This window comes from Eremomyces bilateralis, assembly GCF_010015585.1.
Source record: "Eremomyces bilateralis CBS 781.70 unplaced genomic scaffold P152scaffold_7, whole genome shotgun sequence".
Taxonomy (NCBI): domain Eukaryota; kingdom Fungi; phylum Ascomycota; class Dothideomycetes; order Eremomycetales; family Eremomycetaceae; genus Eremomyces; species Eremomyces bilateralis.
Window position 1 is genome coordinate 1,147,264 of NW_022985073.1, and position 23,161 is coordinate 1,170,424.

At 56.1% G+C, this 23,161-nt stretch overlaps 9 protein-coding genes across 9 annotated transcripts in view; 6 read left to right on the plus strand and 3 right to left on the minus strand.

Moving 5' to 3' along the window:
• Positions 1 to 978, minus strand: part of P152DRAFT_473230 (S-adenosyl-L-methionine-dependent methyltransferase) — a gene marked incomplete at both ends in the record, with an annotated part of 1,464 nt that extends 486 nt beyond the window's left edge. The window contains 2 exons of the mRNA XM_033681215.1: positions 46 to 826; positions 917 to 978. Coding sequence (XP_033535142.1) covers positions 46 to 826; positions 917 to 978 — 843 coding nt within the window. The remainder of the gene's footprint in view (positions 1 to 45; positions 827 to 916) is intronic.
• A 2,044-nt stretch (positions 979 to 3,022) lies between these two features.
• On the minus strand, positions 3,023 to 5,089 carry P152DRAFT_473231 (glycyl-tRNA synthetase; the record flags this gene model as incomplete). The annotated part of the gene is made up of 3 exons (XM_033681216.1): positions 3,023 to 3,406; positions 3,453 to 4,541; positions 4,589 to 5,089. The coding sequence occupies 3 exons, from the start codon at positions 5,087 to 5,089 to the stop codon at positions 3,023 to 3,025; spliced, it is 1,974 nt and encodes a 657-aa protein (XP_033535143.1).
• A 327-nt stretch (positions 5,090 to 5,416) lies between these two features.
• P152DRAFT_322691 (Brix-domain-containing protein) lies at positions 5,417 to 6,945 on the plus strand. The gene has a single exon (XM_033675216.1). The coding sequence runs from the start codon at positions 5,630 to 5,632 to the stop codon at positions 6,929 to 6,931; it is 1,302 nt and encodes a 433-aa protein (XP_033535144.1). The 5' UTR covers positions 5,417 to 5,629; the 3' UTR covers positions 6,932 to 6,945.
• Positions 6,946 to 8,052: 1,107 nt separating this feature from the next.
• Positions 8,053 to 10,546, plus strand: P152DRAFT_322754 (alpha-actinin-2). The gene is made up of 6 exons (XM_033675217.1): positions 8,053 to 8,199; positions 8,258 to 8,324; positions 8,394 to 8,746; positions 8,811 to 9,437; positions 9,485 to 10,097; positions 10,155 to 10,546. Exons 1-6 carry the CDS (start codon positions 8,144 to 8,146, stop codon positions 10,347 to 10,349), a joined length of 1,911 nt encoding a protein of 636 aa, XP_033535145.1. The 5' UTR covers positions 8,053 to 8,143; the 3' UTR covers positions 10,350 to 10,546.
• A 1,783-nt stretch (positions 10,547 to 12,329) lies between these two features.
• On the plus strand, positions 12,330 to 15,167 carry P152DRAFT_448815 (Pkinase-domain-containing protein; the record flags this gene model as incomplete). Its single annotated transcript, XM_033678077.1, has 4 exons — positions 12,330 to 12,346; positions 12,489 to 14,562; positions 14,611 to 14,710; positions 14,758 to 15,167. 4 exons carry the CDS (start codon positions 12,330 to 12,332, stop codon positions 15,165 to 15,167), a joined length of 2,601 nt encoding a protein of 866 aa, XP_033535146.1.
• Positions 15,168 to 16,513: 1,346 nt separating this feature from the next.
• Positions 16,514 to 18,253, plus strand: P152DRAFT_448816 (uncharacterized protein; the record flags this gene model as incomplete). Its single annotated transcript, XM_033678078.1, has 1 exon — positions 16,514 to 18,253. One exon carries the CDS (start codon positions 16,514 to 16,516, stop codon positions 18,251 to 18,253), a length of 1,740 nt encoding a protein of 579 aa, XP_033535147.1.
• A 526-nt stretch (positions 18,254 to 18,779) lies between these two features.
• On the plus strand, positions 18,780 to 19,400 carry P152DRAFT_395225 (uncharacterized protein; the record flags this gene model as incomplete). The annotated part of the gene is made up of 1 exon (XM_033676296.1): positions 18,780 to 19,400. One exon carries the CDS (start codon positions 18,780 to 18,782, stop codon positions 19,398 to 19,400), a length of 621 nt encoding a protein of 206 aa, XP_033535148.1.
• A 1,202-nt stretch (positions 19,401 to 20,602) lies between these two features.
• P152DRAFT_457881 (uncharacterized protein) lies at positions 20,603 to 21,945 on the plus strand. Its single transcript, XM_033679324.1, has 4 exons — positions 20,603 to 20,624; positions 20,678 to 20,788; positions 20,848 to 21,041; positions 21,098 to 21,945. The coding sequence occupies exons 1-4, from the start codon at positions 20,622 to 20,624 to the stop codon at positions 21,591 to 21,593; spliced, it is 804 nt and encodes a 267-aa protein (XP_033535149.1). The 5' UTR covers positions 20,603 to 20,621; the 3' UTR covers positions 21,594 to 21,945.
• Positions 21,632 to 22,966, minus strand: P152DRAFT_503020 (mitochondrial carrier; the record flags this gene model as incomplete). The annotated part of the gene is made up of 5 exons (XM_033682339.1): positions 21,632 to 21,936; positions 21,987 to 22,422; positions 22,473 to 22,558; positions 22,600 to 22,762; positions 22,819 to 22,966. The coding sequence occupies 5 exons, from the start codon at positions 22,964 to 22,966 to the stop codon at positions 21,831 to 21,833; spliced, it is 939 nt and encodes a 312-aa protein (XP_033535150.1). The 3' UTR covers positions 21,632 to 21,830.
• Positions 22,967 to 23,161: the final 195 nt, after the last annotated feature.

Genomic DNA, 23,161 nt, shown 5'->3' on the forward strand with positions numbered 1-23,161 from the left:
GGGGGGGGAGGGGGCGGGGGGAAGGAGGGAGGAGATGTCGATGACTTCGAGGTGGCCGGAGGGGCGGAGAAGGTCGTGGAGGTGGCGGTAGAGTTGGGGGTAGGAGGAGGGGTGGAAGGCGCCTTTCATGTTGCGGAGGTGGATGAGGTCGTATTTTTCAGGGACGTCCCATTCTCCGTCGTCGTCGTCATCGTCATCGTCATCGTCCTCATCGTCTTCTTCTCCTTCTTCGTCCCCTTCTCCTCCTTCTTCTTCTTCTCCTTCTTCTTCTTCCTCTTCCTTTTCCTCTCCAGGCTCGCTGCAACCGCAATCGTCCTCGACCTTCACGTTGCGGTTAGCGACCGCTTTGCCTTCGTCACTGCTCCCGCTCGCCGGGATGATACCCGTGTCAAACTCAAACTCATTCCCCGAACCCAGCCCCTCGTCCTCAGCCTCCTGCAGCGGCTCGACGTCGTCCACGAACCACGTCAGATTCTCTGGTAAGTCTCCACCTCGGCCGTCGGGCGGATCGTCCAGCAGGTACCACGGGCTGAGGTCCACAGCGTACACCCGTGCGTCGGGATGCAGCTCCGCGATGGCGATGGCCCAGTCGCCGGGACCGGCGCCGAGGTCGAGGACGCGAGGAGGGCGGAGCGGACGGGGAGTGTAGGTGGCGGAGCGGCGGGAGTATGGAGGGAAGGGCACGGTGGTGAGGGCGCCATTGAGGAGGAGGGTGAATACTTGGTGAGCCAAGCTGAGGCGGGTAGCTTCTGAAAGATCGCAGGGCATATAATAGCTGTGGTTGGGGTAGTTCCGGGAGTTTTCGAGGATGGGAGGAAGGAGAATTCTATCCAAGGTAAGAGTCGATTTCTGGTGGGAGAAATATATCTTCCTAGAGAAACGGATGGGAATTGCACGCTGGGCTCTTGTCACTTACATTTCCGTTGCGGAGCCCGCACTCGAGGCGGGCTGCGAGAATTGTCCTTGCTCTTCACCCATGGTAGCGAGTCACTGTTTTTGGGAGTTGTTGAACATTTGCAACGTCAGGCGAGAATTCCCCTCGCATCGTGGTCCAATTGATGCACCGCTCGACAAATTCAAATCGATTCCGTTCTCCACGTCGACGTGTCCATCGCATGCAAGGCAGTCTCGAAGCGGTGATGGTCGGACGGCCCGCATCAAACCGCGTGCGGAAACGGGAGAGGGCTCTTAGAATCCGACGCGGCACTGGACGAAAACGAAGCAATTGTCTCGGACGGGCATGATAACGATAGCAGGGAATATAAGTCAGGCACGTCGATACTGAACGAGTGATACCAAGGACGAGGGGTATGAGGGAGTGACAGTATAAGGGTGATGTTAGGTTGCCAGCAGACCAGGCAAAGGAACGGGGGAGCGAGTCAGACACTGAGACAAGATCGATCTAAAAAGGCGATCCGGAGGGTCTCTGGACTGCTGGAGGCCGTTCTTATACTAGGATTTTAGTCCATGTACATGGAGCTAGGTGTCCGAACTTAGACGAGCATCAAAGACCGGGCCAGCCCCCAGCGACAAGGAGCAACCGAGCATTCGAATTTCGAGGGACTGCAGGCAAAGAACCGTGGACAAGAGGCATCAAGAAACTGGGGACCTAGGTGTCGAAGCGGGCCAATATTCCGACGATTTGTAAATCTTGCATTAATCAGCTCGGCGGGTCTTCCACATGGTCATATCTGGAAATGACAACGGCGGAGGAAACTCGAGAAACCTGGAGAAATGGTACATAAGGCGGATGCATATCAGAGCTGACCCAGCCCCCAGGGTCTTTGGCGAGTGCTGCCGTCTCCCCGCCTCATCCAGACCGTCAAGGTAGCTACGAACACGGAGATAATAATCAGCCCTGTAACCTGAAGCAGGCGGTTAGGCAATAGTCGAAACTAGATAAGAGTAAATAAATTCACCGGACTTGCGAGCGTCCTACACCGTCAACCGAGCAACCCTAAACCGAACCGATAATATAAATTCGGTATGATAACTCTGAAACCACACCCAATCCCGCCGACCGAACCATTGGGTATCCTCTCTCTCTTGGGAGTTGGGAATGGGGAATAGGGACGACACGGCATGCTCTGGGAACCGACGGGGCGACGATACTGCAGGCGGGCATCCGATGGCGACTTTTCTCAACCTCCCCGCCGGCTCACACCTCGCACGGAATTCAACGGCCTGGTGCGACCTTCGACGGGGCCTTTCAGGGTCGACCCGGGACTTTGGGACGGGTTCGTCGGTGTTGTTTGGAGCCGTTGGCCGAATCATTTGGTCGGTATGGTAATTGGTATTCTCGTACGGAGTATTTGTTGGTGGTTTGAATGGGTGGCCGGAAGCTGGTCAGTCTTCTTAAAGTGTTTGGCTTAATGGCCGATGCACTCCAGCCTCTAGGCCCAAGTGCCTAATTGATAATTCCCATCTCTCCTCCCCGAGAGCTGCGGCCTGCGGGTGGTCTAGGTACTCAGCTTGGCCGACGGGAATAGGGGAGGGTTAGGATTGTGAATTGCAAAGATTTGTCACTTGTCACTTGTCAGGTTCTGCTCTCTGATTGAACAGCTTACTGGTTATAGGATTGAGTGAATTGACCCAGCCGGACGGGGCCGTCCCGCCCGTGACCCTGTCCCGAGAAACATCAGATTCATTTCATCCCAGCATCAACAAGTGACATTCCGATGCCGACGGCCGATACCGGTGGTATTTGATATTTGATATTTGATATTTGATTTGACATTGGTGCGAAGAAAGGACAGCGATTCCAATAACCGAGCTGGAGCCAGTCCTCGCCGACCCGATCATCGCAACGTCGCACCGAACTTTTTGAGTGGGCGGTTAAAATACCGGTAAACGTACACAGAGATTTGATTTTTACTTTTCGGGGGCGGTGGTGTTCCACGCAATCGAGCAACAGAGGACAGATATGGTTTCTCAGTTTTGGTAGGGCAGGAAAGAGATCAACTTTCCTGCCCCCGGAGGTACGGTATCATCCACACCATCGGCACCAACACGAGCTACACCTCTACTCTAGCTCCTGCTTCTCAAACGCCGGTAACCGCCCTGCCACCTCCTCCCATGCCTCCACTCCCTCACTCATCCTCTGCACGGCTTGACAAATTTCCTCCTCTCCCGCCCTCACCTGCTTCATCGAGTCGCGCTCCCGCAGCGTCAACGACCCATCCTTAACGGACTGGAAGTCGACGGTGATGCCGAACGGGGTGCCGAGCTCGTCGTTGCGGGCGTAGCGCTTGCCGATGGTGGCGGAGGAGTCGTCGACGCGGTTGGAGACGCCGAGGACGCGGAGGCGGTGGCTGATACGGCGGACGAGCGGGGCGAAGTCGGGGTGGGTGGATAGGGGGACGAGGAGGACTTTAGTGGGGGCGATGGTGGGGGGGAAGGAGAGGACCTAGGGAGGGTTAGTGGGATTGGGAAGATAGAGGGGGGGAACTTACGCAGCGGGCGTCGGAGCCAGGGCGGGTCCAGTAGCTGTGTTCGATTAGGCTGTAGAGGATGCGGCCGATGCCGAAGGATGGTTCGATGACGTTGGGGGTATACTCGCGAGTATTCTCCACCCTCGTCCGCTTCTCGATGGCGATAAGATCTTTCTCAAGCTCGACCGTCCCGTTACCCACTCCGTTCACATCCACCGACACCTTCCCTTCCGACTTCAGGTCTAGCGACAGTTTCTCCAGCACATCCTGCGTGAGCCCCTCGATGGCCGCCTCGACCGTCTTCGCGTCCTTCTTGAACTTCGGCCCAAACTTCTTCTTCTCGATGTCCACCTGCCACTCCTCGATGCGCAGCGGCTCCTTGCGCGTCTCCCGCACGCACAGCGGCTGCCCGGTCGCCTTGGCGTGCACGGTCAGGTCGTAGGCGCTACGGTCGGCGCAGCCCACGCACTCGATCCAGCCGTAGCTGGTGAGCAGCTCGGCGTCCCAGCAGTCGGCGGCGTAGTGCGCCATCTCGTTCTGCATGTGCTGGCGGAAGCGGACCTTCTTCGCGTCGACGCCGAGTTTCTGGAGGAAGAGATGGATCCGCGCGAGGAAGTACCCGAGGGTTTCGTTGTCGACGATCTTCTGCTCGACGGCCTTCCCAATCGATACACGCTCGACGTCTGTCTTCCCCGCCAACTGCACCTCGCGGTTCAGCAGCTCCAGCTCGATGTTGCGGACCTCGTCGAAGCGGGGGTGCTTCTTCCCGCCCTCGGGGTCGACGAAGTGCTCGATCTCCGCCATCAGGAACTCGCGGACGCGCAGGAGGCCGGAGCGCGGGGAGATCTCGTTGCGGAAGGATTTGCCGATGGAGGCGGAGGCGAAGGGCATGGCTTGGTTGTTGAACTCGAGGAGCTTAGAGAAGGTGAGGAATTGGCCCTGGGCGGTCTCCGGGCGGAGGTAGCCCGGGAGGGCGGCGCTGGGGCCGATGTTCGTGGAGAACATGAGGTTGAAGGGCTCGGGTGGGGGGAGGACATCGCCGGTGCGAGGGCTGCGGATGTCGTATTTGGTGATGAGTTGGCCGAGCTGCTCGCCGTTGTAGTTGTCGATCTGAGACGAATTAGCACCATGACCAAAAGACCGCTTGGGACACCAACCTTCGCCAGAACTTCCTCAATCTCCGTCACCACGGCATCGTCTAGCTTGACAGCCTTGGTGTCCTTGACCTTCTTCTTTCGCTTTTGCTCTCCTTCCTCCGCCGTCGGCTTGACTCCTCGAGCCTCCTTGTCCCCCTTCAGTCGGTCCTCCAGCACCTCTTCCACCAAGTGATCCGCACGGTAGAACTCCCCGCTCTTCGGATCCTTGATCATCCAGTCCGCGAACTTATCGACATGCCCACTAGTTTTCAACACATAATGCGGGGTCAAGATGGCGCAGTCCACCTCCAGCATATTCTCCTCGAGCACGAAATGTTTCCGCCACAGATCCACGATGTTTGCCTGCAGCCCACATCCCGCGGGGCCGTAGTCGAACAAACCCTTGGGATTTCCGGGATAGATTTCGAACGAGGGGGTGTAGAAGAGGCGTCGTCGCATCAGGGACTCGAGGGAGACCCGGTCGAAGGCCTCCCCGTTCTTCGTGGTCATTCCGGCAGACATCGCGGCGTCCTCGATGCGGGAGCGCTTCTTTGGTTTGGAGTGGTGGAGGGCGCTGGTGGATGTGAAGGGACGAAAATTGGACCGGCCGGAGAGGCAAATATATTGGTGGTTTAGTGGACGGATGAGTCGAGAGTGGAGGCGGAGAGGAAGAGAGCTGCGCATGTACAGCTGTGTCGAAGCGACAGCTCCAGTCAATCGGGTAAGTTGAACGTGGCGTTAAGCAATGGAATGTTATTCAGGAGGGATCTTCGTGAGTATAATCTTTCCTGAAACCAGCAATGTATTCAATTCGAAATAATACTAAGAATTGCCAGTGACACATCCCCCCAAATTGAGACTATCTCTCTGACTCCCTCCCAGTGGTTGGTTGGTCGGTGCTCTCTATTTGCCCTGAACAATTTTGAATTTTCCCCCACCAATCACATCTAGTCGCATTTCATCCTCTAGGAAATTTCTCCATGCCACCCTTTCTAATGCAAGCAATTGTCCCCAAAACTCAAATCTAGCTAAATTGTGGGAAGAAGCATAGAGGCCGCCAAAATGGCTTTCAGTAAATCCAGCTCAGACCGGTCCACCGTTCCCTATCGCCCAGCGAACAAGGAACGTCGCCGGAACATCCACCTCCGCCAGCTACGGGAGAAGGAAGCGGAGAAGCGAAAGGAACGGTTTCGCCGCAAGAAAGAGGAGGATAAGAACCCGGCACTGCGGGAGGCGCGGAGAGCCAAAAATGTTCCCATCACGATCGATAAGAAGCGGGTGTGGGACGATGTCGGTTCGGATGAGGAGAATATCTTGGGGTTGAGCGTGGATGTGGAGAGGCTGAAGCGACGGAAGGTGGAGGAGGAGGAGGAGGCTCAGAACCTGGAAGGATTGGAGGATAAGGACGGAAACGAATGGGAAGATGAGGAGGCTGCGGAGGAGGACGATGATCGAGACAGTATGCTCGACGAGGATTCGGAAGCAGAGGATCTCGAGGATTTAGAAGACGACGCAATACCCTCCAAGGCAAAAGCGAAGAAGGCAACAGAACCCACCGAAGAATCAGAGCGGACAAGACATACCAGTCCCTCCGGATCGACCACCAGCACCAAATTCGACCTCGTCCCCGAAGCGCTCTCCACCAAATTCCCAACCCTCTTTACTGCCCCCACCGAACCCAAAGTCCTCATCACCACCTCCATCAATAGCACTCTCCACGACGAAGCCCGCCTCCTCACCACGCTCTTCCCCAACAGCACCTACATCCGCCGCACGGAGCACCGCTACGGCCACAAATACTCCGTCCGAGAAATCGCCAAGTTCGCAGCCAACCGCGACTACACCACCGTCATGGTGATGATGGAGGATCAGAAAGTCCCGTGCGGCCTCACGGTCGTGCACCTCCCCGAGGGCCCGACGTTCCACTTCAGCATCAGCAACTGGATGGAGGGCAAGAAGCTCCCCGGGCACGGCAACCCGACCAACCACCACCCGGAGCTGATACTCAACAACTTCCGCACCCCGCTGGGCATGCTGACAGCGCAGCTGTTCCGCACGCTGTTCCCGGTGTCACCCGAGCTGCAGGGGCGGCAGGTGGTGACGCTGCACAATCAGCGGGACTACATCTTCGTGCGGCGGCATCGGTACGTGTTTCGGGACAAGCGGAAGACGGAGAAGAGCGTGATCGGGACGGATGGGAAGCCGGTGCAGGGAGTGGAGGAGATACGGGCGGGGTTGCAGGAGTTGGGGCCGCGATTGACGTTGAAGTTGAGGAGGGTGGATAAGGGGATCCAGAGGGCGAGTGGGCAGGAGTGGGAGTGGAAGGCGCATTCGGAGAGGGTGAGGACGAGGTTTGGGATGTAGTTGTTTGTTTGGACATCATCATTGTTATCAGGACACGGAGGGACTTGGGTTGAATCTAATGGATAGTCCGAAGAGCTTGATTGTCTTGATACCTGCCTCTGATGGTGACCGCCCCTGACAGGCATGCTGGGTACCGTACCGCACTGTCGTCCATATTCCATGCCCATAGGTGCTCAACCATGTTATGATGATGTTTAGTAGGATGCCACGACTTATCAAGAACAAACGATAGGCTATAAAGGCGCGGTACACCCCAAGCAGCCCGACCATTCACCCACCTCCCCCTCGGCGAATTATTACCGTACTATATCACTCCAACCCTTCAATTTCCCAGTATTCGGGCGCCATGGCTGTGAATGGAGGGAGCCCGTCTCCCTGATAATAATGATCAGTTCCATCGGTTGGAAACCCAGTGTTCGACTCCGGTCGATGTCGACAGACTTAAATCATGCTTCGGCCGCCTCTGATAATGATGGTCTGGCGCGTAAAAACCTCTATTACACTACCGGGAGGTTCTCGTAGGGTTTCCGTGTATGCAGGGACTGAGCTTTTTTGCTTTTTTTTTGGATAAAAGGTTCCATATAGACGGAAATAATAGAAGGGAAGGCGTTGTTATGGAGTGAGTGGACAGACGTTGATGGTCTGTTTACTCACTCCGTTGATATCGAGTTCACGATAGAGGCAGGGAACGCTAGTAAAGCCACTGGTCGACGCCCATGACAGAACTGAGAGAGTCTAAATTTCAAACCACCACTGACAATTCGAATTAGCGGTTTAATTCCTTGAAATCCCTGAAATCCCTGCATCTCCACGCCCATTTGCCAGAAATTCGCCAGTAATTCCACCTAGTTGATCGGAATCGACTAGGACCGCCGGGGATGACGCTGGCGGGTGGCCTGCCGGTTGCCCCTCTCCTCCCTTTGTTTGGACCCATCAACTCTCGACACATCACTATTACGCCGATGTGATGCACTGCGAGGTACAACTCTCCAAGTACTGGATACACCCTTTTGCATTGCATATTATTCATAAGTTCATACGATACATTATCTTGATATCTCCTCTAAGTATACAGTACAGCTGGTTCGACTTTCTCCCTATCGACAAGCCATACCCGACCCGTTCTCGAGGACATCCGGGGCATAACATTGCAGTCGATTGGTAATTCGTACTTCAGTCGCATGCAGGCAACTCTCCATTGCCGGTGCAGATATGGCTCTGCTTGAAACCCAGTGGATCAATGTGCAGCAGAAGACCTTCACGAAATGGTACGGAGCCGTTCGTTGCCGGAGAAGATAGCACGCCGGGTTGTTGACGTTTCCATAGGTTAAATAGTAAGGTGCATGCTCGACAAGTCGAGGTACAAGACCTGGTCAAAGACCTTAGCGATGGAGTACGTATACCCTCTGCGATGCCCTGAAACCTCTCGACCGGAGCAACGATTGACTTCGATTTATAACAGGTCATCCTCGTCCACCTCCTCGAAATCCTCGGCAACGAATCCCTAGGTCGCTACGCCGCGAAACCGAAGCTCCGCGTCCAGAAGTTCGAAAACGTCAACAAGGCCCTCGACTACATCCGCAACCGCAGCATCCAGCTGACCAACATCGGCGCCGAAGATGTCGTCGATGGGAACCGCAAGATCATCCTGGGGTTGATCTGGATGCTCATCCTGCGGTTTACCATCAGCGATATCAACGAGGCGGGACTGAGCGCGAAAGAGGGGTTGCTGCTCTGGTGTCAGCGGAAGACGGCATGTTATGATGAGGTGGACGTGCGCGATTTCTCGTCAAGTTGGAACGATGGGCTAGCATTGTGAGTATCTACATGTTGCGACGCAATATCGCTGGAAGTTCGTCGACTAACGAGGGACGAAAAGCTGTGCCCTCCTCGACATCCACCGCCCCGACCTCATCGACTACGACAAACTCGACAAATCCGACCACCGCGGCAACATGCAGCTCGCCTTCAAGCTCGCCTCCGAAGAAATCGGCATCCCGGATCTCCTCGACGTCGAGGACATCTGCGACGTCCCCAAACCCGACGAACGCTCGCTGATGACCTACATCGCATACTGGTTCCACGCCTTCTCACAGATGGAGCACGTCGAGAACTGCGGGCGCCGCGTCGAGAAGTTCGTGTCGAACACGCAGGGCGCGTGGGAGATGCAGAACTCGTTCGAGCAGCGGATGCGGGCGCTGCTGGAGCAGATTCGACGGCAGATGCAGGTGTGGGCGGAGGGGCGGTTCGAGGGGACGTATGCGGATGCGAAGCGGCAGTTGGGGCATTTTAATCAGTATAAGCGGGAGCAAAAGCGGAAATGGGTGGCGGAGAAGTCGGATTTGAACGGGTTGTTGGGGAACATCAAGACGAAGTTGGCGACGTATCGGCTGCAGCCGTATGATCCTCCGCAAGAGTTGAGTTTGGATGCGTTGGATGCGGCGTGGGTACGGCTTGCGAGGGCCGAGCAGGAGCGCAGTCAAATCATCAACGAAACGATCCGAAAGTAAGTATTGCATCCTCTGAAGAGCAGGCGTGGCTAATCCGAAATAGAATCAAAGACTCCCTCCGCAAATCATTCGCCCACAATGCCAACGAGCTGGCCCTCACCCTTTCCACCATCTCCATGTCGATATCGGCCTTGGACGGCGACGTCGACGACCAACTCCGCCACGCCAAAGCCATGAGCGAGAACATGGCCCCCCTCGACAGCTTCCTCACCTCCCTCGCGAACCTCGACCGACAGTGCGTCGAAGCCAACATCGAAGAAAACGACGACACCATCTACACGTACGATGATCTCGAGTACGAGCTCGAGCTCGTCAAATCCAGCGTCTCCAAAAAGATCGCCTTCCTCGAGAACCAGCTCGTCGCGCGCAATATGACCAACCTGACCCCGATCCAGCTCGAGGAGTTCGAGTCGGTGTTCCGGCACTTCGACCGGGACCTCAACAACACGTTGACGGAGCTGGAGTTCAGCGCGGCGTTGGCAAGCTTGGGGATCGCGTACGACACGGATGAGATGCACGCGAAGTTCCTGCAGACGAGCGGGGGGAAGAGCAAGGTGACGTTTGAGCAGTTCATTCGGTTCATGGTGGACGTCACGGAGGATCAGCATACGGCGGAGCAGGTGTTTGAGAGTTTTAAGGTGCTGGCGGACGGCAAGGTAAGTTCCCTTCTATTACGAAGCGAGATTTTGGGGGTGGTGTTGACTTGATCGTAGCCATATGTCACGGAACTCGACCTGCGGCTCGCGCTCATCGCGGACGACGTCATCGACGAGCTGGTCAAGGCGATGCCGGCGCATCGGGGGCCGGACCTCGAGGAGGATCGCAGCCGGGAGAAGTTCGATTACATTACGTTCATGCAAGGGATGATGGGGCCGGACGGCAATGGGGCGCGAAGCAATGGACACTGAGGGGCGACGTCTTTAGGTTTCTCAAGTCGCGAGGGAGAACAACTCCTTCTGAGCGGCGCAGGAGAGTATGAGATTATCGGTAGGTTGGCTACGGCGAAGGAGATTAGTGATACCACACGCCAGTACGAGCCGGCACATCGACGGACTGGATCTTTCGATTCATACTTAGGAACAGAGGCATCATCACCGGTCGGGTTTCTCCCGTCCATCGGCCTGCTGTATGATACCAACTGAACTCACCTCGGCAACGGGATGTACTTGAATCTTTCAAATCGAAACATAGTTTCCCAATCCCCACTGGCATTCCTGGGTCTAATCCTCGCCGCTTCTGTCGTTCGCCAGGTGGTTTCATCGTCGCGTTCCAAAGAACTGATTGGTTCGTGAGCGGGAAACCCTATCGCACACGAAACGGGGATGGTTGCATGGCCATGGCGGAATGGATGACCTGAGACATTTTGAATTGGGGTTTTCGGTTTTGGCACATTGTATGCATTGACGGTGAGATTTCTATTAGGGCCGAGGATCGTCGGGAGGGTTGGCGGACGGGTGGTGGCACGCAGGGAGTCCGATCCGATCGTTTCGGAGTCCCAGAAATTCGGAATCGAGCGAGCGTCATTGGGAGATGGGAGGGAGGAGTGCGGTACAGATCTCGGGAGGGGTGGAGGCTAGGAGTGAAAGATGGACCCTTTAAACCCCTTTGGAGTTTGGGATGGTTGGTACGGCATACCATGGTCGATGATGTTGACGACGATGGGGGGTGTTGAAGGTCTTGGAGATTGGAGAGTCGTGATGAAGAGTCCTATATTCTATACAAGCACATCATTGGAGTGATCTTCCATCACAACCAACCAAACACCTGGAGTCTTCGAGGAACGATGCAGCTTCACCTCCCCTATCTATCATCCATATCCGCAAGTTATGGCGGGGAAACGAGTGGTTGGTGCTTAGTTGGGGGGAACAATTCTCTTCCTCCCCGCAGCGACTCAAATTTCACCCAGGACTCCAAAAGTCAGCGAATGCCAACCATCCCCCATTCCGCCCCTTGTCCGTCCTGACTCCTGAGCAGTCAGCACAGCGTCCTTGTCAAGCCTGGTCGGGCGGCTCTTCGATTCCTGCAGCGTACAGTTGTGTTTGGGTTTCTTAGCGGTTGCGAGAGTTCGCTTGTTAGCGGTACGACTCCCTTACCGATTATAGTTCACCTCACCACTTCACTCCCACTGCACTACTACCGCTCCCTACTCCTCCCTACTACTCCCTACTCCTTACATTCTACACTTCACTATTCACTACGCCTCCCACATATCGAGTCCCCAGCTCCCACTACCCAATATTCCCCTCGTAAAATCCCCATGCCGCACATCCCCACCACCCAACCCCCTAGGCCCGCGCCGTGACCGCCTTTCCCGTCCCCAAGCGCGCTTGTCGCCTCCAGCGGCTCGACACCATCCGATCCATCGTTCGGTGCGCCCGCCCGCCCTCGTTTCGAGATTCACCAGCACCCGTCCCGTCATTTGGAAAATTCAGTCGACATCGCTCCACGCTACTGTCAAGAGTACCGGACGGAAACAATATTGCTCGAGTGTGGTCATCGTTGCTGGTCATTGACACGCTGGGCTTTGCATCCGTCATATCATCCGACTTTCCAGGTGAATACCCCCAGGGTACGGAGGTCGAAACGCTAGAATCTCCGAATCGTTTCGTTCTGCATCCTGCGCATTGAGCGTCCCGCCGATACTGGACAGTCAAGACTTCCCCAGATAGGTCACTTGCTTGGGTCACTCGATCCCGTCACCTATCGTTCGCGTTATCGATTCCTCTCGACCGCACGAGGCATCGTCTGTGCCGCGGTCCACCATCGAGGCGCTGAGACACGAACATCTGCGGTGTCACAGTTGCGCCTCTGGATTCCAGCGGCAATTCGTGTAGAAGAAGCGTCACTTTCGTTTGATTCAGCATTGACAGTCATAACGAACCGCCACCATGTCTTCCAACCCTCCGTAAGTTCTTCTTTTTATACGAGGGTGATCCATCCCGTCCAGCAACCTCGACCATTCCTCCGCCAACAATGTCGCTTCGGGATCCCACGAGCGCCCCTGATATCGGCCATCGTATGGACGTCTGACTAACCGAACGACACAGCATCTACTCCGCCAACCAGTTCATGAACCCTGGCCCCGCCCCGAAACCGCCGACCGACCGCCCTCGCTTGGCCCTCACCCCCTCCGTCAACAATGTCCCCGGAAACATGCCCGGCCTGGGCTCGCAGAACTCCGCGAACAGTTCCACCGTCTCCCTCAACCGATCGCATACCGACAAGAGCATCATCAGCGCCTACGCCGTGGTCAAGGACGGGCCCGCTAAGGTCAAAGATGAATCCAGTGCGATCAAGGGCTTTTTCTGGTCGGACAAGTACCTGACGTTGCGGGAATATCAACTGGAGTTCTACAAGAACCAATCGTCCTCAAAAACCCAATTCTCCATCATGCTCAAGGATGTCACCAACATCACGAGATCCGACGTACACCCGTACTCGTTCGAGATCACCCGGGCGACGGGCGGCAGCGGCGGCGCATCACCGCCACGAGACGGGCCAACGCGCGTGATCATCTGCAAAGTGGAGACGGACGACGACGTGTACTCGTGGATCGACTCCATCTACCAACGATGCCCGAGCATGGCCGTGGTCAGCAACCCCACAAACTTCAGCCACCGCGTGCACGTCGGCTTCGACCCCACCAGCGGCGCGTTCACGGGCCTGCCGCCCGAATGGGCGAAGCTACTGTCCGCGTCGGCCATCACGAAGGAGGATTACGAGAAGAACCCGGGCGCCGTCATGGAGGCGTTGCACTTCTACACCGAGACCCTGACGAAGCGTGCGGAAGATCCCGTGGCGTACCCGCAGTTGATGCCCACCCCCCCTCCTGAGTCCAACAAGCGTCTGGAATACTCAGGGGGAAGCTCCATCGCTCCACCTCGCCCCGCGCCCCCTCCCAACGCCTTCAAACGGCAAGACAGCTATCCCATCCGCAACGCGAGCCCTCAATCCGCTGCGCCGTACTCTCCGGTCAACGAGCGCGGGCCGTATGGGCAGCAGCAACGGGATTACGGCCGGGAAGATGAAGAGCGCGAACGTCGACGCCGCATGGAAGAGGAACAGTACCGACGCCGCGAGCAAGAACAGCGGGAGCGCGAACGGGAACGGGAGCGCGAACGACGTGAGCGTGAAGAGCAGGATGCCTACAATGCGTCCCTTCCGAAAACCCGTGCGCCCATGGCGAAGCAGGAACTGGGCGGCTACGGCGGCGACCCGCGCGACGCGCAGTCATCGACTCAACAGCGCTACAACGCACAACGACCCGCCCCCTCGGCCCCCGGTGCCGGCCGAGGCGAGCGCCAGCACCAGCAGCCGCCGGGCTCGCTCCGCCAGATGACGGCGCAACGCGCCGCGCCGTCCGCCCCCGGCTCGCAGAACGGCGGGAAAGGGTACGGGCAGCCGCAGTCGAAGCTTCCCGTCAACGGGCAGCGGCAGGGGAGTCCGAGCACGCGGCAACAGACCGGACCGAACGGACAACCAATGACGCGGATCCCGACCACGGGCCAGAACGGCCAACAGCAAGGCTCCAGCCAACAAACGCGCATCCCGGGGGTCTCGGCGCCGAAACCGCTCAACGTGCCGACGAAAGCGCCCACCGGCGCGCCGGGCCAGGACGGGGTGAAGAAAGCCGAGGCGGCGCTCACGCGCAAGGAGGACCCGCCGTCGCGGAAAGACCAGCGCATGAGCAGCATGACTGAGAGCGAGGTGATGGCGAAGCTACGGGAGGTGGTGTCGAAGGAGCGGCCGCTGGACTCGTACAACAAGCAGAAGAAGATCGGGCAGGGGGCATCCGGGTCGGTGTACGTGGCGCGGATCCGCGAGAGCGCGACGTCGCCGATCGCACGGCGGCTGCTGCGCGACCACGGGCTCAAGGCACAGGTGGCGATCAAGCAGATGGACCTGCGCAACCAGCCGCGGAAGGAGCTGATCGTCAACGAGATCATCGTGATGAAGGATAGCAAGCATCCGAACATTGTGAATTTCCTGGACGCGTTTCTGCAGGAGGAGAGTTCGGAGTTGTGGGTAGTGATGGAGTTCATGGAGGGGGGCGCGCTGACGGACGTGATCGACAACAACCCGACCATCAGCGAGGATCAGATTGCGACGGTGTGCTTGGAGGTAAGTCTTAACGTGCGATTTTATGGTCATATGCTGATTTGGGATTAGACATGCAAGGGCCTCGAGCACCTGCACTCGCAGAACATCATCCATCGCGACATCAAGAGCGACAATGTCCTCCTCGACGCCCGCGGCAACGTCAAGATCAGTAAGTTTCCGTCCCCTCGTTTCAGATTCATCTAACCCTCCCACCAGCCGACTTCGGCTTCTGCGCCAAACTCACCGAGCAACGCAGCAAGCGCGCCACCATGGTCGGCACCCCCTACTGGATGGCCCCTGAAGTCGTCAAGCAGAAAGAATACGGCAGCAAAGTCGACATCTGGTCGCTCGGGATCATGGCGATCGAGATGATCGAGTCGGAGCCGCCGTACCTCAACGAAGAGCCCCTGAAAGCCCTCTACCTCATCGCAACCCACGGCACCCCCCGGCTCAAGAAACCCGAGAAGCTTAGCAAGGAGCTGAAGTCGTTCCTGAGCGTGTGCCTGTGCGTGGACGTCAAGAGCCGGGCGACGGCGACGGAGTTGATGGGACATGATTTCTTGAAGGGGGGGTGCAGTTTGGCGAGCTTGGCGCAACTGTTGGCATTTCGGCAGAAGAGCCATTGAAAGCGATTTGCGAGCGAGCGACATTCGGGGGTGAGCGATGGATGATGGGTTGGGGGCTGGGTTTGAGGATTTCTTGATGTGACCATGAAACGAACGGGAGGGAGCGCGTGCCGGGGGGTGGTTTAGTGTCGTCAACGAGATGCGAGAAGCAAATGACGATGGGGTGCCTGACGGTTATACCGTTCTTCCTCTGCCACCACCTATCTCCAGGTACCTGGCCTTGGGTGAAGAGGACACGCAAACTTGCTGTCTCCTGCGGCAATACGCGTCGGTAACATAGAGTGATTGAAGACAATTCGTGGCGACATCACGCACGGGAGGGAAGCGAACATGACAGGGATTGGATATATCAACGGAAGAGGACGTGCATTGGATATCACCGCTGCGGAGGATGGGAATGGGTCTGACTCAGCTGGCTCGGGTCGGCTGGTGGTGCCGAAGGACGGGAACTATATGTGAATACGACGGATGGCTAATTAATAGTGCAATTGAAAACGGATTAAGTTAAGAAGACTGGCTGTTCCTTTGCTTTCTGTGTGAATGAGGGACAATTATCTCCGGTACCTAACTGCAGCCAGCGGACTCTTCCCGGCCGTCTTGGTGCTATAGGACAACTCCCTTTTGCAACTTGAATGTTAAGTTTCTGCTCTATATTTCTACGTGTACATTACAAGTAAGATTCTAACAAATCGCGACAGCGGTATAATGAATTCATATATGGAAAGCACGACACAGATATCACCATTTGTTCTCGTACATAGTATGAGGAGGGACCTATGGACAGGGGCCGGTTCAAATTAAAAGCATCCTATTGGCTAAAATATTGCAGGGATTCGCGTCACGACCCGAGCCTTGAGGGAAGGCGCAGCGGAGACCCCAGCCACCATCCGACCCGGAACTTTGACAGCGAACACAATTCCTGTTCTTTCTTGCTCTTCACTGCCAGCCCTCAATGGTTGGAGGTACAGAATACAATTGACAGTTGGCTCGGAGCAGATGTAACTCCCAGCCACCCGGACATTACATTACAACTGGGCTGTGATAGCAAGAAAATGCATGCTAGTCAACCACAGCCGAATGTTCAACTCTCGTAGCCTGATGACTCGGTCTCCTTTGCCATGCACAAGAGCGTTGAACTTCTTCGATTCTTCAGAGCCATATTGGTAGTAGTTCCTTGCTTCGCCAATGATTCCCTTTGCTTTACGTTCACTCTTCCTCTATGACTGTCGCTTCATCATGATCGTCTAATGAGTCTTTTCCTTCTCTACCGTCTATATTTCTTATTGAGAGCCAACCCAACCGAGCTGTATCATTTTATCCTGTTCATCCCCGGTCCTACATGTATCATGCCTCCCGCCTTGACCGCCCCCGAACTCCATCAAATCGGCCCCAACCGCACCGACTCCCGCAACGCATCTCGTACCTGCCATGGAATCACTCAGAAAGGCCGGCCCTGCCGCCGTGCCCTCGCCGCGCCCAAATCACCCCTTGCGGTAACGGTCAGCGGGAGCGACGAGGGTTCGGTCGACCTACAAGTGGACGCCGAGGCGTTGTATTGTGTGCATCATAAAACCCAGGCGGTCAGAGATAAGCATGTCGTGACGGTACGCCGCGTCGGATCGAAGGGGAGCTTGGAAGAACTGTTCTCAGGACTGGGGATTGCGGAGTCGGAGATCGGGACGGCATCGGGAAGGGTGGCGGCGAGTCCTTCGTCTCGGGGGAGAAACGAGCATGTCGCGGGACAGAGCTCGACTGCAAATTCCAACCAAAGGAAACCACGACGAGCACGGCGTCGGGAAGAGGGCGGCGACCCGGAGTGGGTACCAGAGAGTGGTGAAGAGCTGCATCTAAAACCACAAGGGATGTCATCGAGCTATGCGAAGGCGCAGCCGCCGCGGACGAGAGCAAGGGCGCCGCGACGACAGCCGCGAAAGAAGGCTTCTTTTCTTTCCTCGTTGATGTCATGCATGACCCTGGACGAACCCCTTGATGATTCACCAAGGGCGCAGAGGAGACCCAGAAGGAAGAACAGCCGGGAGAGTCCACTGGCAGCGATTTCAGAAGAGCAGGAACCGGCTGTTAGAGCTTCTCGAACGCACGTTGAAAGGTTGCATGATGAGGGCCCTTTGCAACAGGGCACGACAGGGGAACTATATCCCCGACTGCCAGAGAGATTATCGACTGATACCTTGGTGGCGTCCATGAGGCTCAGCGCCGCTGAGAATGAAAGCAGGCGAGCTTCAACTCCACGGCATGGACAGCAGCCGAAAGCGGAGAGCCCATCTAAGCTTCGAACTCCCAGCACGGGCAACGGTCCAACGACGCCAAAACGACGACCGGTACAGGGCATTACAGCAAGAAAAGACAGCGCCGTGGATGCATCGGATCGAAGCGACAGCCCTATGCAAGCAAATAGTCGATCTCCCCAACGGACGACAGCAGAACTCATGCAGACCATTTCCCATCTCCCTCCAGCGCTCGCTGCCTCCCTCCTCGCCAAGCTCGCCACGTTCAAACCCACCGGCACTGACGGCTACATCTACATCTACTGGCTCACCGACGCTCACGACCTGCCCCTCCCACAACCGTACCACCAAAACGCCATGTCCCAGAACCACCCCAGCACGCTCATCCCGTCCCTCCAGCGCGTCGACAAGCCCACCATCTTCCTCAAAATTGGCCTCGCCACCAATGTCTACCGCCGCATGAAGCAATGGGATGATTGCGGCTACCCGAAATACAACTGGTTCTACCCCCGCGCGTCGTCAGGCTCCACGCCCGTCACCACCCCCGACGGCCATCATCGGCGACACGGCTCGACAGCGGCCGCCGCATCGCACGGACACGATCTGAACGAACTGCTCGAAAGCGAGCCGGATCGCAACCGCGTCATCCGCAGCGTCGACTGGGTGGAGAAGATGATACATTTGGAACTGCAGGAGCAGCGGGTGAAGTGGGAATGCACGAGGCATGAGCGGTGGCATACCGAGTGGTTTGAGGTGGAGCGGTCGCGGAGGGGGATCACACGGGTGTTCGAGGTGGTCAAGAAGTGGGCGGAACAGAGTGAGAAGATGATGGATGGGTGAGGAATGTGATATGATCCGATGATGATGATCTGCTTAGAACAGTGGTGGAACAGGTTTCAGGGGCTGGTTTAGGAAATGTCGAAGCTTAGTAAGACATACCTCGACCCTATCCCCGTGCGGGTACAGTTCCCTTCTTTCCTAATTGAGAAGAGCAGTCAGAGGGTGAAAGGAGGAAATCTATTAACACAAGTACGTCAGGGTTGGTAGAGAAACAAGTCTCAGGGGTACAGTCACGTGGTCCAGCAATTCTGATACCAGGGTGTTCCTTAGCGAAACATCTGAGTCACATGATAATTTCTTATACAAGGGAGTTCCCGAGTTGAATTTCAGAGCTCCGCAAACTGGCCTCTTTGTGACTTTGTCGACATTTATTCAACTGAACTACTCAATCCCTACAGCATCCAAACTACTCCTCAAATAAATGCCACCACGCAGCAGTGCTGAAAACTGTATGCCTTTGCTCTAACACAAACGTCGAACACCCTCAACGCCACACCCTCATCGCCCATCGAACCATTCCCTAACCATGGACTCATCCGACACCTTCACTCTCCTCCCCCTCCACCTCGACCCCGCCACCAAAGCCATCTCATACCAAGGCACCCCCACCACCGCCCTCACCACCGAACTCACCGCCCTCAACGACCTCCACCGCTCCCTCCTCACCCTCGACACCCCCAACGGCATCCCCCCACCCCCGGTCCCCGTCAACCCCAAACGCACCGCCCAAATCAACAAGCTCCGCGAATCCGGCAACGACGCCCTCCGCAAAGGCAAGCCGGCCGATGCGCTCGGACTGTATACGCTCGCGCTGAAGATGGCAGCGCAGCGGCCGCCGTGGGAGCCGGCGGGGCTGGTACGCGAGGAGCTGGCGCAGCTGTATGGGAACCGGGCACAGGCATATATGGCGGGCCAGGGGTGGGCAGAGGGGGCGGTAGATGCGAAGTGCAGTGTGGAGTTGAAGAAGGTAGGGAACGCGAAAGCGTGGTGGAGGCGGGGGAGGTGTTTGGTGGAGATGGGGAGGTTGGAGGAAGCGAGGGAATGGGTGGGAGAGGGGTTGGAGTTTGAGGCGGGGGAGCAGGATTTGGTGGGGTTGCTGAAGGAGGTGGAGGTGTTGATTGAGAAGCGGAAGACGTGGAGTGGGTGATAGGGGGTTAGTTGGCATGGTTTGGCGTTGGAGGTGTCTTGATGGGACATCAATATTTGGAACTTCAACTGTGGTGTTTACGGTTGTTATTGTCGATGCGGTCTGTACTGGCAGCATGATAGAGACATGCAATACTTTCAATTGGCATGTTCTTCAAGATTGGCGACATCTAGGCATGACAGCCAATGTTGCGGTTGGAAGAAAGGGGAAGAAAGGGGATCGATGACCAGGTCCCCGGAATACATTTATTCCAAATCCAGCCAAGTCATCATACACGAAAATATACAACCCCTTATTTGGATTTGCGCGGTATCGCACCACTGACATAATCACAATAATGGAGCCGTTGGCAGGCCGTAAGCCATAATGCTTACGGCCGGATATTGGAAGCGCTGTCTGGGTGGATACTGGATTCTGCCTCCTTTGTAGACCAGCCTTTTCAAGTCCTTTTTGTCCAAATACCACAGTACCGGTCCCTCCACTGAGTCGAGTCTGCTTTGAAAGTTCTCATGATATTTAGTGACCGGCGTCCAATTGTCTTGACAACATTCTCTCCTGGCTGTGGCGCATGCAGTGGGAAATCTATTCTTAGTCATATTAGCATAACGTTTGATGGATACCAGTAACGACCCTTGCTTCATTGCGGGACCGGGTGTTCCATAGTCTCCTCCGCCCCCAACCAGCTTCGCCAAACGCCAGTGATCAGCAGGAGAGACAACCGAATGCTCCGTGGCGCTGTCGTCTCCATCATGGCGCAGACCCAAACAGTGAAAAGCCGCCTTGAATTCCTGCACACTTGGGCAGAACCGCCTCTGATCCAGCTGAGCCTCGTGTCTGACCGACGGTGAACTCCTCACATCTTGGTCATGAATCTTTCTTTTTTAGTGCCGCTTGACTCTTGATTGCTTCGTTTCGCTGTTCGCTGTTCGCTGTTTGCGTTATATACCCTCATTTGGTCCGTGTACGACCCGCGAAGATTGCGTTGTGTTGGTGTTACCGCTTCACGAATCTCGATCGATATTCCCTTCCCATTGACATCTACAGACGCATCGAGCACGATATATACCAGGTGACAGGATGAAGTTACAGCAGTCGAAGATTCAGAAGGGGAAGGTTGCGGTGCACATAGCGCAGGGGATCTTCATCTTCGTCGCGGCGATTTTGACTATTGCCGTCCTTACCAAGGCCGACACTGATGGACGGACTGCATATTACTTCGCGATGGTAAGAGGGATCCTCTTTAACGATTCCCGGGGCCACAGTCTAACAGATTGCAGTGTTTCGTGACCATTCCTGCTTTAATCTACCTTGCGATGACGCCGATGTGGACACGAGCTATAAAATTCGCGAACCCATATGCTTTCGTGGTTCTAGATGCTTTGTTAATGGTACCACGCCTGATGTGGAGCGAGTATCGCCCGAGAACCGTTAGCTGACACCGTATTAGGTCCTCTGGTTTGCAGCCGCGATTGCCGTGGGAACATGGAACACCGCAGGCATCAAGAAAGGCGTAGATGATAATAAGGAGAAGGACGATAAGGACAAGAAGGACTCGAAGATGGGCTGTGCCGCCTTCGCGTTTGGGGAACCTGTCGCCTGTAACGTAAGCAAGGCTGCTGTTGGCTTCGGTGTCGTGATATTGTAAGTTGCCTTCTATCGGACGGGTCCGTTGAGCGAAGCTAATGTTTGGCCCTCAGCCTTATGTTCATCCTCACCACCGCCATTTCCGTCCAGATCATAATCAAGTACCGCCAAACTGGCGACCTCCAAACCGCTATGGGAACCCAACCCGGCAACCCAGCCTCCCAATCCATCGAAGCGCAGACCACCGACGCCTGGTCCTCCGATACTCACGATCTACGCGGCGACACTCCCGGGTACCACCGCGACGGCTCATTCTCCGACGACGGAACGCGGACGGAGCGCGGCGGAGGCCAGGAGGAGGACGAATATCAGCTGTTGCATGCCACGGAGACGGACGACGGCCCGCATCCGGGGCAGTATCGGAATTGGGGGAATCCGCAGGACAAGACGGGAGCGTCTGCGCAGCCTGCGCCGCCGTATGATGATACGGAGTATAGCAACCCGAGCGCGCTGAGTCCTGGGGGTTATGAAGGGACGTATGGAGGGGGAGGGAGCTATGATGAATATAGGGGACAGGCGAGGAATTACAATTTCTCGGGTGAAAGATGAAGCGGGACGGTCATCTTTGTAGTTTCCATGGCTTAGAGGGAATATATTGGGATATGGTACGGCGTTTTGGATTTGAATCACATTAGTGGCTTGTGTCTAAGAATATGTCTAATACCCAGTGTGCTCAATACATTGATTGAGTACTCTTTGTAGTCGCATTTAACCTTGCGTTCAAATCTATAAACATGTTCACGCCTCCTGGGGTATCTCGCATTACAATTGTATTTCTGCACCAGTCTAGAAATTCGCCGCGTAGAACTGGGGAAGGTAGAACTTTGTGTTCTCATACACCAGGAAAGTCACACACGTCGAAGGAAGAACGCGGATGATGTTGGGTGCTAACCTGTGACAAGTCGTTAGTTCAGACTCATGGCCCGCTGAGAGAAGTCTTACCCTTTGTAGAACCCCCTCACCCCCTCCTTTCTCCAAATCTGAAAAACAAGATCCGATGCAGACCGATAGTGTTGCGTCGCCTCATACGTCTGCAGCCTCGAGCGCACCACCTGATACGGATACGTGACGCTCCCCGCTAGCATCTTCGACAAGGCGCTCAGCGTCAAGAAGTCCCAGTTACTGAGATGCGCGCCAGGCTTCTGTGCACGGCGATGGTTCTTCAGCTGCTCGTACGCGACGAATTGGATGGCACCGTGGGACACGCCGAAGAGAGAGGGGATCAGGCCGCGGTAGAAGCCGAGGATGCCTTCGTTGCGCATGATCTGGACGGTGCCGTGGAGGACGCCGCGGTAGGCACCAGGGGCGTCGCGGCCCGAGGAGAGCATGCGGGTTTTGATCACCCAGATAGGGTTGGTGCAGATGGCGGTTAGGACACCTGAGGAAGTCAATACAGTCGCAGAGGCGGATGCGAGGGGTAAATCAAACCTGATGTACCGGACGCAGCAAAATACTCCGCCGAGGAGAGTTTGCGATCGCCGCCTCTGTATTTTCGGAAGGCATCTTTGAGGTCGCTGTACCTGTTCAATATGTTAGATGGAATCCTAGCGCTGACGATGTCGAGACGTACCAGAAGAAATATAATCCCCAGCTGGTGGAATTACCGATCATATTCGGCATCAGGCCGCGATACAGTCCCCGGTAATTCCCTTCATTTTGAACAATACTCCGCAATATCCGCCATGAGCTGCCAAACTCCAGCCGCGTGGCTTGGTTAACTGGGGTGGAGTCAGTTATTTATTCATTCACCATGATCCCCGTCACCAATACTCACGCTGCAGTCGCGTCTTCAGCACATCAAATGGATGCACCGCCAAAGTAGCGACGACGCCCGCCGTAAACCCCGCGATGCTCTCGACCAAGGAAGGGGAAATATCGACGTCCGATGCCCGGCCCTCAATCGGAGGCACGACTCGGGGCATGGTGCGGGGCGTTATCTGTCCCGGAATTTCATCCTGCTGCAGACCGGATCCCATATAAGGCCGAGAACCGCTGGGGAAATCAACTGTCTCCGTGGCCTTTGTGTGTCCCGGGTTGGTGGTTGGCTGGCGGGGGGAGGTTAAAGGTGGTGTCACGATGTCTCGGAGGTCTTTCATCTGCACGGGATATCTGGGACA

Bases quoted from the DNA above. Each gene is read 5' to 3' on its own strand.
- P152DRAFT_322691 (XM_033675216.1), top strand. From the start codon at position 5,630: ATGGCTTTCAGTAAATCCAGCTCAGACCGGTCCACCGTTCCCTATCGC.
- P152DRAFT_322754 (XM_033675217.1), top strand. From the start codon at position 8,144: ATGGCTCTGCTTGAAACCCAGTGGATCAATGTGCAGCAGAAGACCTTC. The intron at 8,200-8,257 runs GTACGGAGCCGT...ACGTTTCCATAG, and splicing joins CAGAAGACCTTCACGAAATG to GTTAAATAGTAAGGTGCATG. The intron at 9,438-9,484 runs GTAAGTATTGCA...AATCCGAAATAG, and splicing joins ATCAACGAAACGATCCGAAA to AATCAAAGACTCCCTCCGCA.
- P152DRAFT_457881 (XM_033679324.1), top strand. The intron at 20,789-20,847 runs GTACCACGCCTG...ACACCGTATTAG, and splicing joins TTCTAGATGCTTTGTTAATG to GTCCTCTGGTTTGCAGCCGC. The intron at 21,042-21,097 runs GTAAGTTGCCTT...TTTGGCCCTCAG, and splicing joins GGCTTCGGTGTCGTGATATT to CCTTATGTTCATCCTCACCA.